This window comes from Phacochoerus africanus, chromosome 16 (assembly GCF_016906955.1).
Source record: "Phacochoerus africanus isolate WHEZ1 chromosome 16, ROS_Pafr_v1, whole genome shotgun sequence".
NCBI classification, from domain to species: domain Eukaryota; kingdom Metazoa; phylum Chordata; class Mammalia; order Artiodactyla; family Suidae; genus Phacochoerus; species Phacochoerus africanus.
The window spans coordinates 55,881,024-55,897,908 of record NC_062559.1 but is presented as its reverse complement, the minus strand read 5'-3'; the positions used below and the strand labels follow the sequence as shown (position 1 = coordinate 55,897,908).

Genomic DNA, 16,885 nt, shown 5'->3' with positions numbered 1-16,885 from the left:
GTTTTCCTCCGTAAAAGAATAAGACTACCTAATGAATTCCAATTGTGAGATAATTTAGGTAAACTTCTTTGCATGGCTTCACTCACATAAATCATGGTTGTGCTAGACTCTGTTAGATGCTAGAGATCCATGCGGAAATTACTGAGACAGGAAAAGGGCCCATTGATACCTGTCAAATATAGGTATTCAAGGAGTTCCCACTGTAGCACAGGGGGTTAGGTATCTGGTGTTGTGTCTGTGGTGGCTCAGGTTGCTGCTGAGGTGCAGGTTTGATCTAATCCCTGGCCTGGCACAGTGGGTCAAAGACCCAGCATTGCTGCAGCTATGGCACAGGTCAAAGCTGCAGCAGATTCAATCCCTGGCCCAGGAACTTCCATACAATGTGGGCGCAGACAAAAAAAAAAAAAAAGAAAAAAAAAAGAAACCTCTCAAATGTGTATAAAAAAAAACCAGCAGAGGGAAGCGCATGCAGTAACAGATGTGGGAACCGCAGGCCAGCCAGAGAGGCACTGCAGGACAGAGTCTAACAGCCCTTTTCCCTGGACACCTGGCACCCAGCAAAGCTCACCTGATCCCACAGAAGGCTGGACCCCTGGAGAGGTTACCCCACTTGCCGAGTGTCCGGCCCCACCCTGGGGAAGAAGTGCAGGAAGGTGCAGGGACACCTGACAAGTTGCGCCACTCAGCCTGTCACCCAACCCCACCCTGTAGGGGCAGAGCTGCTTCTGCTCCCTCTGACCCCACAGCTCCCCAGGACAAAGGAACAGTTTTTAGCCACTGGTTCTAAAACCAGATCTTTATTCTCTAGTTCAAAAAGGAGGGTAAGTGGTTGTGTTTAGTTCCAGAGAACAAACAAGGCCCAACAGTAGAAATTACAAGGAAGCAGACTTCATTCATTATAAGGAAGAATTTCTAACAATTAGAATTACCCTACAGTAGAACCAGGGCCTCAGGAGGTAGGGGGGCTCCCTGTCACCTAAGTGTTCAAGCAGAGGCTGGGCATCCGCACACTAGAAAGGGCAAAGGGGAAACTCACCCTGGGTTCCTATCAGCTGATCCTCCCTTATCAGTGGGGCAGTTCTGCCCACGTGGTGAGTTCTGAAAGGAGGGAAGGAGGGTTGGGGGTGTTCGAACAAAAGCCCTGACACAGGGCAGCTGACGGCCAGGGGATGTTCTAAGCGCTGGGAGGGTGCTGGATAAAGCAAGTCAGACCAGTAGGGAGAGGCCCCGGGGATTGATGTCGAGGGAGGAAGGGGACAAAGCACTAACAGTAGATGGGTCTCTCCAAATCCAGGTGCCTGTGCAGGGGCAGGAGGGAGGGGATGGGGCGAGACAGGCTGGAGCAGCTCTGCTTTGCCTCCCAGTACTTGAAAAGGCCCAGGTGCTGCCTATCAAGGCCGGCAGGTTCTCCCAGGTGTATCCAGCTGGTCCTCTTTTCCTCCTGGGTGCTCATTCACTAAGGACTGTACCACACCTACTTCCAAAAACAAGCTGAAGGAACTCATAGTTAAAGACAGGGACATTAAGGCGTTAACATCAGAAAAGGGTCCTCCTGTCCACTGGTGGCCCCTCCAGCCGGAGGGCTCTAAGGGGTGGGTGGAGCTGCTATTGCTACTTTTCCAGGGCACAGGACAGTCAGGACTGAAATTGAGCAAACCTGCTGGAGGCCGGGGTCCCTGCTCTGCAAGTGGGCTCCCTGATTGTGGAGTGGGGTGGGGGGAAGAACCTCCCTCTCTGGTGGGGGGGGGGGCAGCCCACCCACCCCCACAGCAGCAGCACAGGGCACAGTGTGAATGCCGCCCAGGGCCCCCCTCCCTCGGCCTCCGCAGTCCTTGCCCTCTCAGACATCATGCTTCTTCTGATGGGCCAGGAGCTTCTCCTCGTCGTCAAAGGTCTGGCCGCAGATGGCACAGCAGAAGGCGCCGTCCCGGATGTGGCTCTTGCGGTGGGTGATGAGGTTGGACTTCTGGCTGAAGCTGCGGTCGCAGTCGGGGCAGGCATAGGGGCGCTCGCCGGTGTGGATGCGCCGGTGGGACACCAGGTTGGACTTCTGGCTGAAGGCTTTGCCGCAGTCGGGACAGACGTAGGGCTTCTCGCCCGTGTGGATGCGCCTGTGGGCCGCCAGGTAGGGTTTGTGGCGGAAGGCCTTCCCGCAGTCTGGGCAGACGAAGGGCCGCTCCGGGGCGTGGTCGCGCCGGTGCGCCGCCAGGTGGCTGCCCTGGGAGAAGCGGCGCCCGCACTCCTCGCAGGCAAAGGGCCGCTCGCCCGAGTGGACCCGGTAGTGGGCCACCAGGTGGGTCTTCTTGCCGAAGTTCTTGCCACACTCGGCGCAGGTGAAGGGCCGCTCGCCCGTGTGCTGCCGCTGGTGGGCCCGCAGGAAGCGCTCCAGCCGGAAGCTCCGGCCACAGTCCTCGCAGCCGTAGAGAGAGGCGGGGGCCTCGGCCTGGTCCCGGGGCGGCTCCTCCGCGGGCCCCAGAGGCTTCGGAGCGGGCTCCTGGGCGGGCTTCCGCGGGGCTTCCACGGAGGGCTCGGCCAAGGGCTCCAGGGGCCCGGCGGGAGGCTGTGGGCTCCCGGAGCCGGGGGCAGCCTGCGCGGCCCCTTCGGAGCGCTTGTGGATCTTGCTGTGCGACAGCAGGTTGGGTTTGTGGCGGAAGCGGCGGCCGCACTCGGTGCACGGGTAGGGCTTCTCGCCCGTGTGGATGCGCCGGTGCGAGGTCAGGTAGGGCTTATTGGTGAAGCGCTTCCCGCACTCGGGGCACTGGTGGGGCCGCTCGCCCGTGTGCACGCGGCGGTGCGCAATCAGGTTGGGCTTGTGGCGGAAGCGCTTGCCGCAGCAGGCACACTGGAAGGGGCGGTCGACGGCGTCTCCACCCGGCCGGGGCGCGGTCACGGCCGGGCGGCCCCGGGGCCGAGGCCCGAGGGCCTTGGCCGCTGCCTCTTCCAGGGCCTCGGCCACATGAACCCGCTTGTGAGCAACCAGCTGGTCCCACTGAGCGAAGCTGCGGCCGCAGTTGCCGCAGATGAAGGGCCGGGCCTCGGGGGCCGGCGGGTGGCAGCGCCGCCGATGGGCCCGCAGCTGCTTTCTTCGCCAGAAGCGTCTCTCGCAGTCGGGACAGGCAATGGGCCGCTTCGCAACCGAGTGGGCCCGCAGGTGCAGAATCAGGGCCACCCAGCCTCGGAAGCTCTGCCCGCAGAGGTGGCAGGCAAAGCCCAGGTCTGGGGTGGTGGCGGCATGGATCTGGCAGTGCAGCGCCAAGAAGGGGGCGTGGCGGAAGCGCCGGCCACATTCGGGACAGGGTAGGGGCAGCCGGGCCTGGCAGTGCCGGGCATGAAGCCAGAGGGCCACCCAGCCCGGGAAGTGCCTTCGGCAGTGGGCACAACGATGGGCCCGCTGGAGGGCCTTGCCGCCCGAATGGGTCATGGCCATGCCTTGTGACCTCAGCCCTTGGGGCTCCTGCTCCAGGGTCTGGGGTGACTCCTGGGAAGGTCCAGAAAGGAGTTGGGGCTGGGCAGGGCCCATGGCCACAGGGCCCCTGCAGCGACGTTCCAGCATCGGTTCTTCCTCTGCTGAGGAGGAAAGGCACAGTCACTCTCCGGAGCCACACATCCTGTCCCAGCTGCTCCTCTGGAGACCCCAGGCCCCAGAGGCCCTCTGAACTCCAGCCTTGGAATCCAGACTACTCTTCCCTACGCTTGCATGTTCTATAGTATTTCAACCCTGGGCTTCTAGATTGAGCTATATGTGTCGCTAAGTCTCTACTGACCCTGGAAACTACCAGAAGGAAGAACTCTGACACCTCTTGGAATCTCCCTCAGCCCGTGTCTGGCATGGAGTAAACACTCCAGTGTGGGCTGTGCGAACATTTCTGCCTCGGGACTCACCAGAAAGCGAGGTCACCTCTCCCCACAGCGTGCCATGCTCTCCCAGGTGTTCCACTCCCCTCCCCTGATTTCCACTATTTCCTGCTGTCATATCTGAGCTCCACAGCAACTCTGGGAGGCTGGGCGAGAGACATCAAGCTCCCTGCCCTGACAGATGAAGCAACGGTGATGGGAGGGCACAGAGTAATCCGATGGCACAGAGTAATCTGATGGCAGAAGCAGGACTGGGAACAAGTCTAAACTCCCAGGCCAGTGTCCTTCCTCTGCAGTAGCTGGGTGTGTAAAGATCTCCCACAAGGAAATTCCTGTCGGCCCTCATTCTGATCATCTGCTCTGAGCTCTTATTTACTCCAGTCTCGGGGGAGGCACTGCGACCTTAACAGCAGTCTCTCACCGAGGCTGGAGAGCCAGTGAGAACGGCCCTCCTCAGCAATGGGAGGGGAGCACTGGATGCCAATTCCCGCCCAGCACGATGCCAGGCCACTGCCTGTCCAGACTGTGCCCACGTTCTGCCCGCTTGCCCTCGTCCACCCCCACACTCGATTAGGACATGGCAGGAAGGCAAGCTCTCAGAATCCAAAGAACACCCACGGCCTGCTGCCCTCGGGGGTGATCCTGCCTCTGCCTCCCTTGGGTGCTAGGGGTTACTGCGGCAGGAAAAGGGGAGGAAGGAAGAGATGGTAATCTCTGTCCCCTGGCCCCCAACGCCACCGCCGCCGCCTGCCCCACATTCAGTGCCTCCAAAGCTGGGGAGCTGGGATTCCTGCAGAACCTCCTCCACCCGCTGCAGGGTGAGGTGGCCCTTTAGACTCGGAAGGGACCTTCAGTGCCTGCTCACAAGTTCCAGACACATCTTCCTAAATTCCCCAGAGCCTATCCTCCTCCCCAGGAGCACAGACATGACTCATTCCAACGGCCAGACTGAGCCCAGGGGAGACTCCCAGGACAGGAGAACCGGCCCCTCCCCCCCAGCAGGATGGAGCAGCCTGAGCACCCGGGCCATGGAATGGTTTGAGAACCCCCAAAAGAAGCCCACACTCTACCCTGGCGGCTGTGGAGCTGGAGATGAGGCTTTTTCCAGCTCCTCCTGGGGATACTTCTGCGGCTGGAGCGCCTGCTTCGGCCCACACAGTGGTAGCCCCCAGATGTCAGAGAAAACTGCAGCAGTAAAGACACCCCTACCCCCATGGCAGAGCTCAGACCTCCGAAGGCAGAGAGGCCAGCCTTACCTGTGGGGAGGGGAGAGAAAACGTGCGTGAGGCTCTGAGCTCCCCTGGGGCAGGCATCTTTGTGTCCTCGCCGGCCACAACCTCCTCCCCCACCCCTGCCCCACACCCGGCCTGGCAGAGTGACCTTAATGGATACTGGATTAATAAATAAACGTGCCCCCTTCGCCAAGGAAGCACAGGGCTGCGTCTGGGGGTCACTTCCTCCACTAGTAAGGTCACAGCGTGAATTCTCCATGCTGATGGCCAAAGGCCGGCCAATGGCAGGAACTCTGGAAGCTCTGCTGGCTCCCCTTCCCCCACCCTCCTCCCCACAGGAATTCCAGGCCGGTTTCCCAGGGGGCTGCGCAGGCGGACTCGAGCGACCAGGACTCAGTCAGAATCCCCTGGCGCGTCCCAAATGGGCAAGGGCCGTTGAGACCCCACACCCCCCCCTTTTGTATTCGCGCGTGTTTCCCCCCCCCCGTGCACGTTCGCGGACACACGGCTCGCGCTCCCGGAGGGGGCCCTTTCGGGTCCCCACGCACAGCGCAGCTCGCGGAGCCTGTGCGCAGGTGCGCGGGGCTCGCCCCCCCATTCGGTCCAGCGGGATCCCCCCCACAGCGCGCACACGGTCACGCGCCCGGCAGGTTAGGGCCGCCCCGCCACGGGCCCGCGTGGAACCCCGCGCCCTGCCCGGGACGAACCTCTCCGGCGGGGAGCGCGGAGGCGCGTGGCGCGTCCATGAGGCCGGAAAGCCGGCGCCGGCTGCCGCGCTCCCCACCTCGCCGCGGCGACAGCAGCAGGTTCGAGTTCACCACTGCCAGGCCCGTGCCCAGCCCCCCCGCCGGTTCCCAGCGCCACGTGACTACAGGAGCTGCCGAGGGTCAGTTGCGGGCTCGGGCAGGCGGCCGGCGGCCGCGGCCGGAGGGCGGGGCGGGCAGCCGGGCCGGCCGCGCGGGGCTTCTCCCGCGTTCCCAGCGCCCCCTCGCGGGCCCGGCCTCGGCCGGGGGCGGCCGCCGCGGGCCCGACTCCGTTGCCATGGCGACGCAGCCCGGATTTTCCCGGCCCGGCTCAAGTTTCCCAACCCTTTGTCCCTTCGGAGGGCGCGCGTCCCTGGGCGACCGCGTGGCCAGACTGCGGTCACTCGACTAGACCCGGCCTCAATGGCTTAAACTCTCCTAACTGGCCCGAACCTTCGAGAGGGCGCTCCCTGCCCCGGGTCGTCCCCTGCTCTACTCCCAGCACCTCGACCTCTGGCGGCGCTAGGGAATCTGAAAGCCGCGGGGCCTGAGCGGCGCCGGACTCCACCTGGCCCGGGGCGCGGCTGACCCCAAAGTCGGCCTTCTGGGTTGTAAAAAGGTGGAGAAAGGAGAAGCCCGATCGGGTCAACTTTGAAAAAGGAATGCCCTCGCTTCCAGAAATTAGCGGAGTGCAGGCATTCCCGGCTCCGGCGGCCGCGGGGCCGTCTTCGCACCCGGGGCGTTTCGCTTGGAAACGGACTGCAGCTGGTAGGCGTGTGCGGAGGCAGGTGTAAGCCTGCGTTCGTTCGTGACTCACCGGCTAGCAGGTGGCCTTGGCGTTTTCCAGGCTTGTACAATTTCATGTAGTGTTATGCTTTTCAACACAGGCAACTTTCTAATTGTCTAATTATTTGTAAAGCATAATAAAATCTGTTGCATAAGCAGGAAATAAAATACAAAAAGTTTCTAATACTTTTGCCTCCTGGAATTAGTTACAGTCAGCGTTTTGGCATGTATCATCAGGTATTCTTTTCTACGCTTATCTATGCAGGTTTGACATCATTGGGATAATGCCTTGCAAAGATATGTTCTGCCTTTTTCACCTAACAATATTATGAATTTTCTGCCATTTTATTGGACATTCTTTAATAACATGATTTTTTTTTTGCTTTTTTTTCTTTCTTTTTTTTTTTTTTTGCTTTTTAGGGCCACCACACCCGTGGCATAGGGGTCCAATTGGAGCCACAGCTGCTGGCCTAGGCCACAGCAACGGCAGATCTGTGCCCCATCTGCGACTTATTCCTGAGCAGGGCCAGGGATGGAACCCACATCCTCATGGATATTAGTCAGGTTGTTACCACTGAGACACAACAGGAACTCCCATTAACATGAACTTTCATCTCAGCATAAATGCACATAAATTTTTCTACTTTTCTCTATCATTATGGACTCATATTTTATTGCATATGCCTGACTTAAAAATTCTAGAAATGAGGAACTGATGGATTAAAGGCAAAGCATATTTTTCAAGTGTTTTCTAAACTGTCTTCGAGGAAACTTTATTAGTTTTCTTTTGAGAAATGCTCCCTTTTCCATATCCCTGACAACCCAGACTATATTTTCAAATTTAAAGTTGTTCTTTCTCACTGTTTTGAATTTCACTTCTTAAATCACTACTTAGCTGGTTTGTTTTTCCACATAGTTATTGATTGTTTGTAATTTTTTGGTGAATTTGCTTGTGTCCCTTTGCCCACTTTCCTATATGTCCATTTAAGAAAGTTGGGAAATTGACTCCTGGGTATATATCCAAAGAAAACAAAACACTAATTCAGAAAGGCACATGCACCCCAATGTTCATAGCAGCACTATTTACAGTAGCCAAGATAGGGACACATCCTGAGTGTCCATCAGCAGGTGAATGGGTAAAGAAGCAGTACAAACCTGTGCGATAGAATACTACTCAGCCATAAAAGAATGAAATTCTGGAGTTCCCGTCGTGGCTCAATGGTTAATGAACCCAACTAGCATCCATGAGGATGGGGGTGGCCTTGCTCAGTGGTTAAGGGTCCAGTGTAGCCATGAACTGTGGTGTAGTTAGCAGATGTGGCTCGGATTCCACATTGCTGTGGCTGTGGCGTAGGCTGGTAGCTACAGCTCTGACTGGACCCCTAGCCTGTGAACCTCCATATGCTGTGGGTGTGGCCTTAGAAAGATAAAAAAAAAAAAAAAAAGAATGAAATTCTGCCATTTTGGACAACATGGACGGACCTGGAGGATATTGTGCATAGTGAAATAAGTCAAACAGAGACAAATGCAAAGAACAAACTTGTGGTTACTGGTGGGGCGGCAAAAGAGGGGCAGGGGGTTAAGAGGTACAAATGACCTTGTATAAAATAAATAAGCTACCAGGGTTTATTGTATAGCACAGGGAATAGAGCCAATGTTTTATTATAACAACGTCAATTTTGAATCACTGTGCTGTGCATCTGAAACTAATGTAACATTGTAAATCAACTATACCTCAATTTTTTAAACATTGGGAAATTGGTTTTATTTGGCCAGAGCAGGGGAGGCAGGAGTGGGGGAGGCACACCTTAGAAAGTAAAAGCCTTTTATGGTTTCTGCCTTTGGTACTATGTTGAGAGGCCACCACACCCCATGCCAAATGAAACTTCATGTTTGTATGTGTGTGTATACACACACACACACATATATATTTGCTTTTTAGGGCACACCTATGGCATATGGAAGTTCCCAGGCTAGGGGTCCAATCAGAGCTGTAGCCACCAGCCTACACCACAGCCACAGCAACGCTGGATCCTTAACCCACTGAATGAGGCCAGGGATCGAACCCAATCTTCATGGATACTAGTAGGGTTTGTTTCTGCTGCACCACAATGGGAACTCCCGATGTTTATATTTTTATTGCAGAAAATAAGGTTTAATATCTAGGAGTGGAAGTTCTCCCCTTTCTACATAGATTCCTTTTGTTTCCCCAAAAAATGTCCTTGACTAAAATCACTCATTTATTCTTCTAAATAAATTTTGGAATTTCTTGGCAATATTTTTCAATTTTTCTTGTCACTGTTTAAAAAATCCACTTGACAAGATTTAAGATTCATGTCCCTCTATTTGTTCAGGTTTTATTTTACCTCTCACAGTCATGATTTTTTGTTTGTAGATTAAATATATAACTTTTATACTTTCCCTGTGATAAAACTTACCAACATGAGGAAAACACCTTTGTGAGATCATATAGTTTTGAGGCTCAGAAGATATGATAGACAGTATATTGTAGCATGTAGGTCAAGTTTGGTGATTACAGAAGAATGAATTTTTCAGAGTGCAATCAGAAGATACTCTAGTTTTCACCTAAATACTTAGTAATAGTTAACATTTAGGAAGTCCTTATGTCAGTTAAGGATAAACTCTTCACCTATGTATTGCATTTAATCCTCTTAACAACCTTAGGAAACATACTCTTTCAGTCCTCATTTTGCAAATGAAACAACTGAGGTCAGAGATGTTAAGGAATTTACCCAATGCCACACAGCTGGGTGGTGGCTGATGGGAACCTGGCCCCACTCTTCACCGCTAACACCGTGTGCCTGGGAAAAAGTGCTGAAGTTGAGTAACTGCAATACCTGTTAGTTCATAAGTAAACAAGGCACATCCAAAGCTGTTTCAATACCACATTCCCGCAAGAAACCTCCAGGGAGAATTCCTTCCCAGACTCACAAACTGTCACTAGTCTCTTAAAAGAAAGGCTCTCAGAGTCAACCGGGCCCCAGATACTCTCTCAGTCCCCAGCCCCATCTAGAAATGTCCTCTGGCCCAGTCAGGAGCTAGCCAGCCACTGCAGAGGAAGATGCAAAGAAGCGGTGGGGGTTCCCGGGCCTCAATGCCCCTGAAATCCTGAGCCTCACAGAAGGAACTAGGGAGGGATGGTGCCACCACCAACAAAGGGTCAAATGGCCTAGTGTCTCGGCTTTGCCACACTTGTGAGAAAATGATAGGCCCTGCAGGGTCAGGGGCCCACCGGACCCCCAGACTTGAGTGGGGCCCGGGAGGATCCCTCTTCCCCTCCAGCAGAGCAGCCTGCACCCCGCCACTGGAGTCGATGGCAAAGCTGGTGGGCTTGCCAGGGGATGAGGCAAGCGCTGTATCCAGAAACATTCTGTGAAGGCTTTTACTGAACCAAACTGGGGTCCCCTCACCGGAGTGCGCAGAAAGCCCATCTACCAGTGCCAGGTGGGTGTGGGGGGCAGGAAAGTGTGGCGAGTACTGTAGGCATCAGACAAGGAGCCTGGGGCGGCTACTGGTTGAACCTCATGGGTTTCAGAGAGGCATTTTAGAGGCAGGTGAGAGAGGCGGTCGCAGGGTGTGCGATCAGCTCAGTTCTCCGATTGGCTGACGGTGGTGCAACAGGCAGTGTCACAGAGGTTGACGCGGTCAGTCCTCAGCCCCATTGTGCTTGTGGCCGGTCATCAGATAGTTAACTTCTTTCATTTGGTGGGGGTTTTAGCATCTGTAACAGCAGCATTTTTAGCAACATGGATGGACCTAGAAATTATCATGCTAAGTGAAGTCAGCCATACAATGAGACACCAACATCAACTGCTTTCATTGACATGTGGAATCTGAAAAAAGGAGAGATTGAGCTTCTTTGCAGAACAGATGCTGACTCACAGACATTGAAAAACTTACGGTCTCCAGAGGAGACAGTTGGGGGGGTGGGGGGATGTGCTTGGGTTATGGGATAGAAATCCTGTGAAATTGGATTGTTATGATCATTATACAACTACAGATGTGATAAATTCATTTGAGTAATAAAAAAAAAAAAAACTTTGGAAAATATGCATCAGACACTGTTATCTAGGTACTTCAGGAAGGAATTAAAGCAGAGGACTGGGGGTTGGGGGGTTCCATCCCAGGAAGGCCCCATGGGGTCCTGCTCCCTTACAAAGATACCCAAGTATCATTCAGCAGCAGCCCTGTATCTACAAGAGGGAAAACTGCATCCATCCAGGCCTCCCCACAGGACTCGCTCACACACTCAACAAACATTTAATTGGTGCCTGCCATCTGCCACTGGGCCTGACCTCCAGCCTGACAGAAATGGTCCCTGCTGTTTCCCCTCAGCGGGAAAGGATGTTGAGAGGATGTCAGTTTAGCGATGGTGGTATCTCTTGGCTTAGGGCTTCCTATGAAATAAAACCCAGTGCTTGTTGGAAATTTCTGAACGGATGGCTGCTGAAAAGCTGGAGGAGGTCGTCTCTGCAGTGGGACCCACTGTGCACAGTGGCTTCAGAGGACATCCAGGAGGGGGGGTTTGCAAACTCACAGAGCTCATTCCGAGTATGGACAGTGTGGCAGGAGCAGGACGCGCATTGACGCTGACCTTGGTGGAGGCCACACCTGCTGGGAGGGCCTTGCAGGGGCACAGTCGCTACTCACACGGCCCCCTGCCCCCTCTCCCCGGGGGTCCTCCCAGCCTCCCACCTGCAGGGGAAGCCACCCAAACTGGGAGGGCCCGACTGTCCAAGGCTGGCATCTTGAGTGAAAGGAGTTTTGTAAGATCCTGCAGAAAGTCTTCTGCAAAAGATCAAAGTGCTCCTTCTGTTGCAGTTCCCCAAATATCCTTAAATGCAGGAACATGGCCTGCAGGGCACACGGCCAGGGCAGTAAAGGAGCCCAGATCAGGATCAAATGTCATCCCCACAACTCTGCTGCGCAAGGCACCTCTGCGGTGTATCTAGCTACAGGAATCAGTTTTTCTAAAAGAAAAAGAATGTAATTGGTCAAAAGGAAGCCAGGTTTCCTGCAGCAGGAGCACCAGTGCCAGGCACTCACCTCTCCTCCCACTGCTCTGCCTGGCCCTGCTCTCCCTGCCTCCCCTCTGGCGCCCTCCTGCCGCCAAGCAGGTTTCTCTCCCCAACTATTTGAAAGAGATCAGGTTGCTCCCTCCGCATTTTGACCACAAAAGCCCAGTCCCACTGTGGGGCCCCTGGAGATGCCTTTCTTCTGCCTGGGATGCTCTTCCTTCAGCTCTTTAAAGGCTCCCGCCTTCACTTTATTCCCACTGGGGCTCAAGTGCCCAGAACACGCTCCCCAGTGACCCTCTCTTCCCCCAAAACTTCCCACCTGTGTGAGGCCCCTGTGGCCACTGTGACAAATTCCCACCAGCCTGGTGGCTTAAAATACGCAGTTCTGAACTTGAGAGGTCCAAAATCAGGTTTGCTGGCTGGAAATCAGTGTCAGCAAGGCCTTCTTCCCAGCAGAGACTCTAAAGGAGAAGCTGCTGGCTTTTGCCCTTTCCAGCTTCCAGAGCTGCGTTCTGCGTGTTCTGACATTCAAGGCCATTCTTCCCCTGCAAAGCCAGCAGTGTGGCATCTGGCTTCAGTTCCCACAGCTGTCTCTGCTGTGGTCGGATCGCCCTCTGCCTCTCTCTTATGAGGACCCTTGTGATGACATTAGGGCACCCAGCTAATCCAGGGTCATTGTAAGGGAAGATACACATGAAAACTATGAAAAACCTGGTGCAAAAAGGGAAACCCTCCCACCCTTCGCCCCCTTCCAAAAGAGCTTTTTTTTTTTTTTTGTCTTTTGTGTTTTTAGGGCCACACCCGCGGCCTATGGAGGTTCCCATGGCTAGGGCTTGAATCAGAGCTGTGCCAGCCACAGCCACAGCCACAGCAACACCAGATCTTTAAGCCATTGAACGAGGCCAGGGATCGAACCCACACCCTCATGGATCCTAGTTGGGTTCATTAACCTCTGAGCCATGAAGGAACTCCCATAAATCTTTTAAAAACCTCATCAAGCTTCTTGCCAGTTTTCCCATCCAGGACTGTTTTTCTCAAGGACCTGGGAGCCATCCCTTCGAAATCAAATGTCAAGGGCACAGCAGCCAGTGTCTCCATCGCCTTGGGAAGTGGGGGGCGCCTGGCTCAGCTGCGCAGGTCTCTGTGCAGCAAAATCCACCCGAAGTATATTTTCCCTTCACATAAAGGCAAGTAGCGACCATGTGCGGCCACCCAATTGCAGGAGAATTTAGGATGAACACGTGTGTACTGGGGTGGCCTCTGCTACAAAATAGGGTGAAATTCCTTTCTGCCTTTGCCGTCTCTTAGTACATTGCCTGTGCATCTCTTCCTGGCTTAATGGCTTATTCAATAATAAAACTGTTTTTTTTTTTCCTTTCCCACCTTTGTGCAGAGCTTTTCTGGGTAGGCAGGAGATTTGTTTTTAATTTTATTTCCCCAACATAATCTCCCCATCTCAAAATGCTTAGCTTAATCACATCTGTAGTCCCTTTTGCCATATAAAGTATCATTCACAGGTTCTAGGGATTAGGGCCTGGACAGGGATTAAAGCCATTATTCAGCCCACTACCCACCCCTGCCCCATCACCTTCTAACCCCCCTACTCAGCTTCATTGCTCTTCATAGCTTTTATCACCTCCCTGAAATTGCTTGGATGTGTATTCCCTACGGTGGCTTTTGTCTAGCTGCCCATCATCATATAAGCCACATGAAGGCAAGGGTTTGCCTGCCCCCCTTTTTTTTTTTGTCCCACAGCATATGGAGTTCCCGAGCCAGTGATCAGATACAAGCCGCAATTTCAACCTGGGGTGCAGCGGCAGCAATGCTGGATCCTTAACCCACTGTTCTGGAGCCAGGGATCGAACCTGCATCCCAGCACCCCAGAGACACTGCCAATCTTGTTGTGCTACAGCAGGAACTCCTGGCCTGTCTTTTTTAACCACCATGTAGCCACACCATAGAAAGATGCCAGCCCCTGGCAGGAACACCACAAGTGTTTGTGGACCAACAAAAGAGGAGGTGTGAGCTCTTGATGCTCTGATGAAGCAAGTTTGATTAGACCCCGAGGGGAACCTGAAGCAGCAGCCTGAGCCGGATGTCCACCCATGACCTTCCAACCTCCTCCCTTGGCTGCTGCTTGAGATGGAGTTAGACAGAACTTTGCAGGGTTTTTGTGTGTGTACGTGTGTCATTTTAGGGCCACTCCCAAGGCACATGGAGGTTCCCAGGCTCGGGGTCGAATCGGAGCTACAGCTGCCAGCCTACACCACAGCCACAGCAACACGGGATCCCCGCCATGTCTGCAACCTACACCACAGCTCATGGTAATGCCTGATCCTTAACCCACCGAGCAAGGCCAGCGATTGAACTTGCATCCTCATGGATGCTAGTCAGATTGGTTTCCACTGAGCCACAATGTGAACTCCTCGGATAGAGCTTTTAGTGAGAGAAAAAAACACTTTTTCATGCAGAAAAATTCTGATCAGGCAGAACCCCCTCGCCTGCCTGCTTGCTTCTTTCGCAAGTGTCCTATCTTAATAAATCTACTCCTTGCCTTAAAAAGAAAAAGAAAAATTCTGATCAGTATGTGAGGCAAAGCCCAAGGCAGCCGGGAGGAAACTTCAGCCAGCAGCTCTCCTGCTGCAAGGGCTCTGATGTGGGAAGAAGTGCCTGAAGCCTCTTCTTTAACCTGGAGCGCCAGTCGAGAATAACTGGAGGACAGGACTCCTTAGGGAACCTCTGGTTCTGAAGGGACTGATGTGGCCAGAATCACATATGGTGGGAAGGTGCTCCACGTCCTGGCACCACGTTAACCACCCCTTAGGGCTTTGGCCTTGGGACCAGACATTGCTAGGAGAAGCTGCAACAAATCATCTTGGTGTCTCAGTCAAGAGAGAAAGTAAGGAGTTCCCGTCGTGGCGCAGTGGTTGACGAATCCGACTAGGAACCATGAGGTTGCCGGTTCGGTCCCTGCCCTTGCTCAGTGGGTTGGTGATCCGGCGTTGCCGTGAGCTGTGGTGTAGGTTGCAGACGCGGCTCGGATCCCGCGTTGCTGTGGCTCTGGCGTAGGCCGGCGGCTACAGCTCCGATTGGACCCCTAGCCTGGGAGCCTCCATATGCCGCGGGAGCGGCCCAGGAAATAGCAACAGCAACAACAACAACTACTACAACAACAAAAAAGACAAAAAAAAAAGTGAAAAAAGACAAAAGACAAAAAAAAAGAGAGAGAAAGTACTTGACTTTCCTTAGAAATTTACAATTTTTTTTAACCCTTTAGAGGTCAAATCTCATCTGTGTCTGTTTCTACTCCTAACTGGCATCCGGCTATATTTTCTTCAACTAAATTCAAAAGACGGACATCAAGGCCAGCGTGTATCCATTCTTGGTTTAAAAACTACTAAAAGCCAAGTTTGATTTGGAAACACAGGACACTTCTAAACAGAATCTCTGTGAAGCCTGTGATTTAGCAGAAGCAGGTGTATTTTTGAGTGTTTTGTTTCCTGGAAGTGGTATGTACCATGGCTTGTGAACGCCATCTGTATTTGTTTACCAAACAACAAGAATGCTGTCTCTAACCTTAGCTCATTCCTCCTCAGGCACCTCTTGAATACAACCACTTGGGGAGGTGGAAGAATCAGAGTGTAAACCTAACCTCAACTTGGGGCCTTCTGATCAGCTTCAAGACCAAATCTGAGTCACAGTTAAATGTGGTGCCTTGGGAGTTGGCCAGTGAAGTCCCCGAGGTTCTCAGAACTGTTTGCCTTTACTGTCTTAAAACAGGAGAAGAAACTTTCCTCTTAATAGGATTTAAGGAGGTTTGTTTGGGGAGGGTGTTACTAGAAATTAAAACAATGTAATGTTAAACTACTACATAGTAACATCTATTAAAGTGGTACATTTAACAAATAATATATCAGATAAAATTAAATCTAAAAAAGAACACTTGAAAAGTACCTGATTATTATAGCGGCCAAACTACCCTAAGCGACTTCCACTGGCAGAGATGCTGCTCAGTCTCTCTGCTCTGGGCCGGTGTACAGTTGTAGCAAACGGACATGCATATGATATACAAAACCACTGCAACGAATTGGCATGACTTATGGGTCAGATTGAGCTAAGAGAAGGTCTTAAATTTAAACAAGGAATCCCAAAGTGTTGATAGGCTATGGCACGTATGTAAGAAACAGCGTTATTTGAACAGGGAACTCAAGGGAAAAGACAGATCGAGTGCTCACCATCGCCGTCTAGCGGTAGATCTCGGAATGGGGTTTAATGAGCTCACTGGGATCTGTTGGACATTCATCTTGGTACTTGCCTTCTGACCGCTTTGATTTACGAAGATACTTTGCACTGACCTTTTTTTATTTTTAGGGCCATTCCCGCGGCATATGGCAGTTCCCAGACTCGGGGTCGAATCGGAGCTGTAGCTGCCGGCCTACGCCACAGCCACAGCAACACAGGATCTGAGCCGCATCTGTGACCGACACCACAGCTCACCGCAACGTGGGATCCTTAACCCACTGAGCAAGGCCAGGGATCGAATTCGGTTTCGTTACCCCTGAGCCACAACAGAAACTCCCAAAACTGACTTTTAGTTAATTCATTACTTGATTGATTTTGTGAAACTGAGTTTTTAAGTATACCTAATGAAGCTGCATGTTCCTTTTATCAGCCTTCTGAATTTCTTTGAGTCATCATGAGGGTATGTTATGTTACATTAATGGTAAGGTTCGTCCACTGATTGAAATCCAAGTTTCATTTCCTGACACATTAAAACATTAAAAAATGGCATTCTGATTTTTTGGAGATAAAGTATAAGACTCATACATTTATTCTCAAAAAGGCAATTTTTTTTTTCAGCTTAGCATTAGGCATCCTAGCCTTGACCTTTGCTCACAAAGTACCTGATTATTGTGTCACAAAAACTCGGCTTTTCAAATAATCAGGTTAAGTGCATAACACCAAGTCTTAGGAAAAGCTTACCTCTGTGTGTGTGTGTGTGTGTGTGTGTGTGTGTGTGTGTGTGTGTGTGTGTGTAAGTTTGCTAGGGCTGCCAGAGTACAAAGCACCACACGCTGGGTGGCTTCACAACAGAGATTTCTTTTTCTCTCCCAGTTCTGGAGGCCAGAAGTCCAAGATGAAGGGGTTGGCAGGGGTGGCGCCTCTGAGGCCTCCGTCCTTGGTTTGTCAATGGCCAACTTCTTCCCGTGACTTTGCATGCTCTTTTCCT

The 16,885-nt window shown here is 52.8% G+C and overlaps 1 protein-coding gene across 4 annotated transcripts; it reads right to left on the bottom strand.

The window, feature by feature from the left end:
- Positions 1 to 781: 781 nt before the first annotated feature.
- REPIN1 (replication initiator 1) lies at positions 782 to 5,969 on the bottom strand. Of its 4 annotated transcripts, none has more exons than XM_047763470.1 (3): positions 5,795 to 5,969; positions 4,926 to 5,040; positions 782 to 3,564 (listed from the first exon to the last, which is right to left on the bottom strand). In XM_047763470.1, exons 1-3 carry the CDS (start codon positions 5,831 to 5,833, stop codon positions 1,841 to 1,843), a joined length of 1,878 nt encoding a protein of 625 aa, XP_047619426.1. In that variant the 5' UTR covers positions 5,834 to 5,969; the 3' UTR covers positions 782 to 1,840. The 4 variants fall into 4 exon arrangements, with proteins under 4 accessions (XP_047619426.1, XP_047619428.1, XP_047619425.1 ...); XM_047763472.1 differs by having other exon boundaries at positions 4,926 to 5,111; positions 5,795 to 5,968; XM_047763469.1 differs by having other exon boundaries at positions 782 to 3,567; positions 5,795 to 5,968.
- Between the last annotated feature and the right edge of the window lie 10,916 nt (positions 5,970 to 16,885).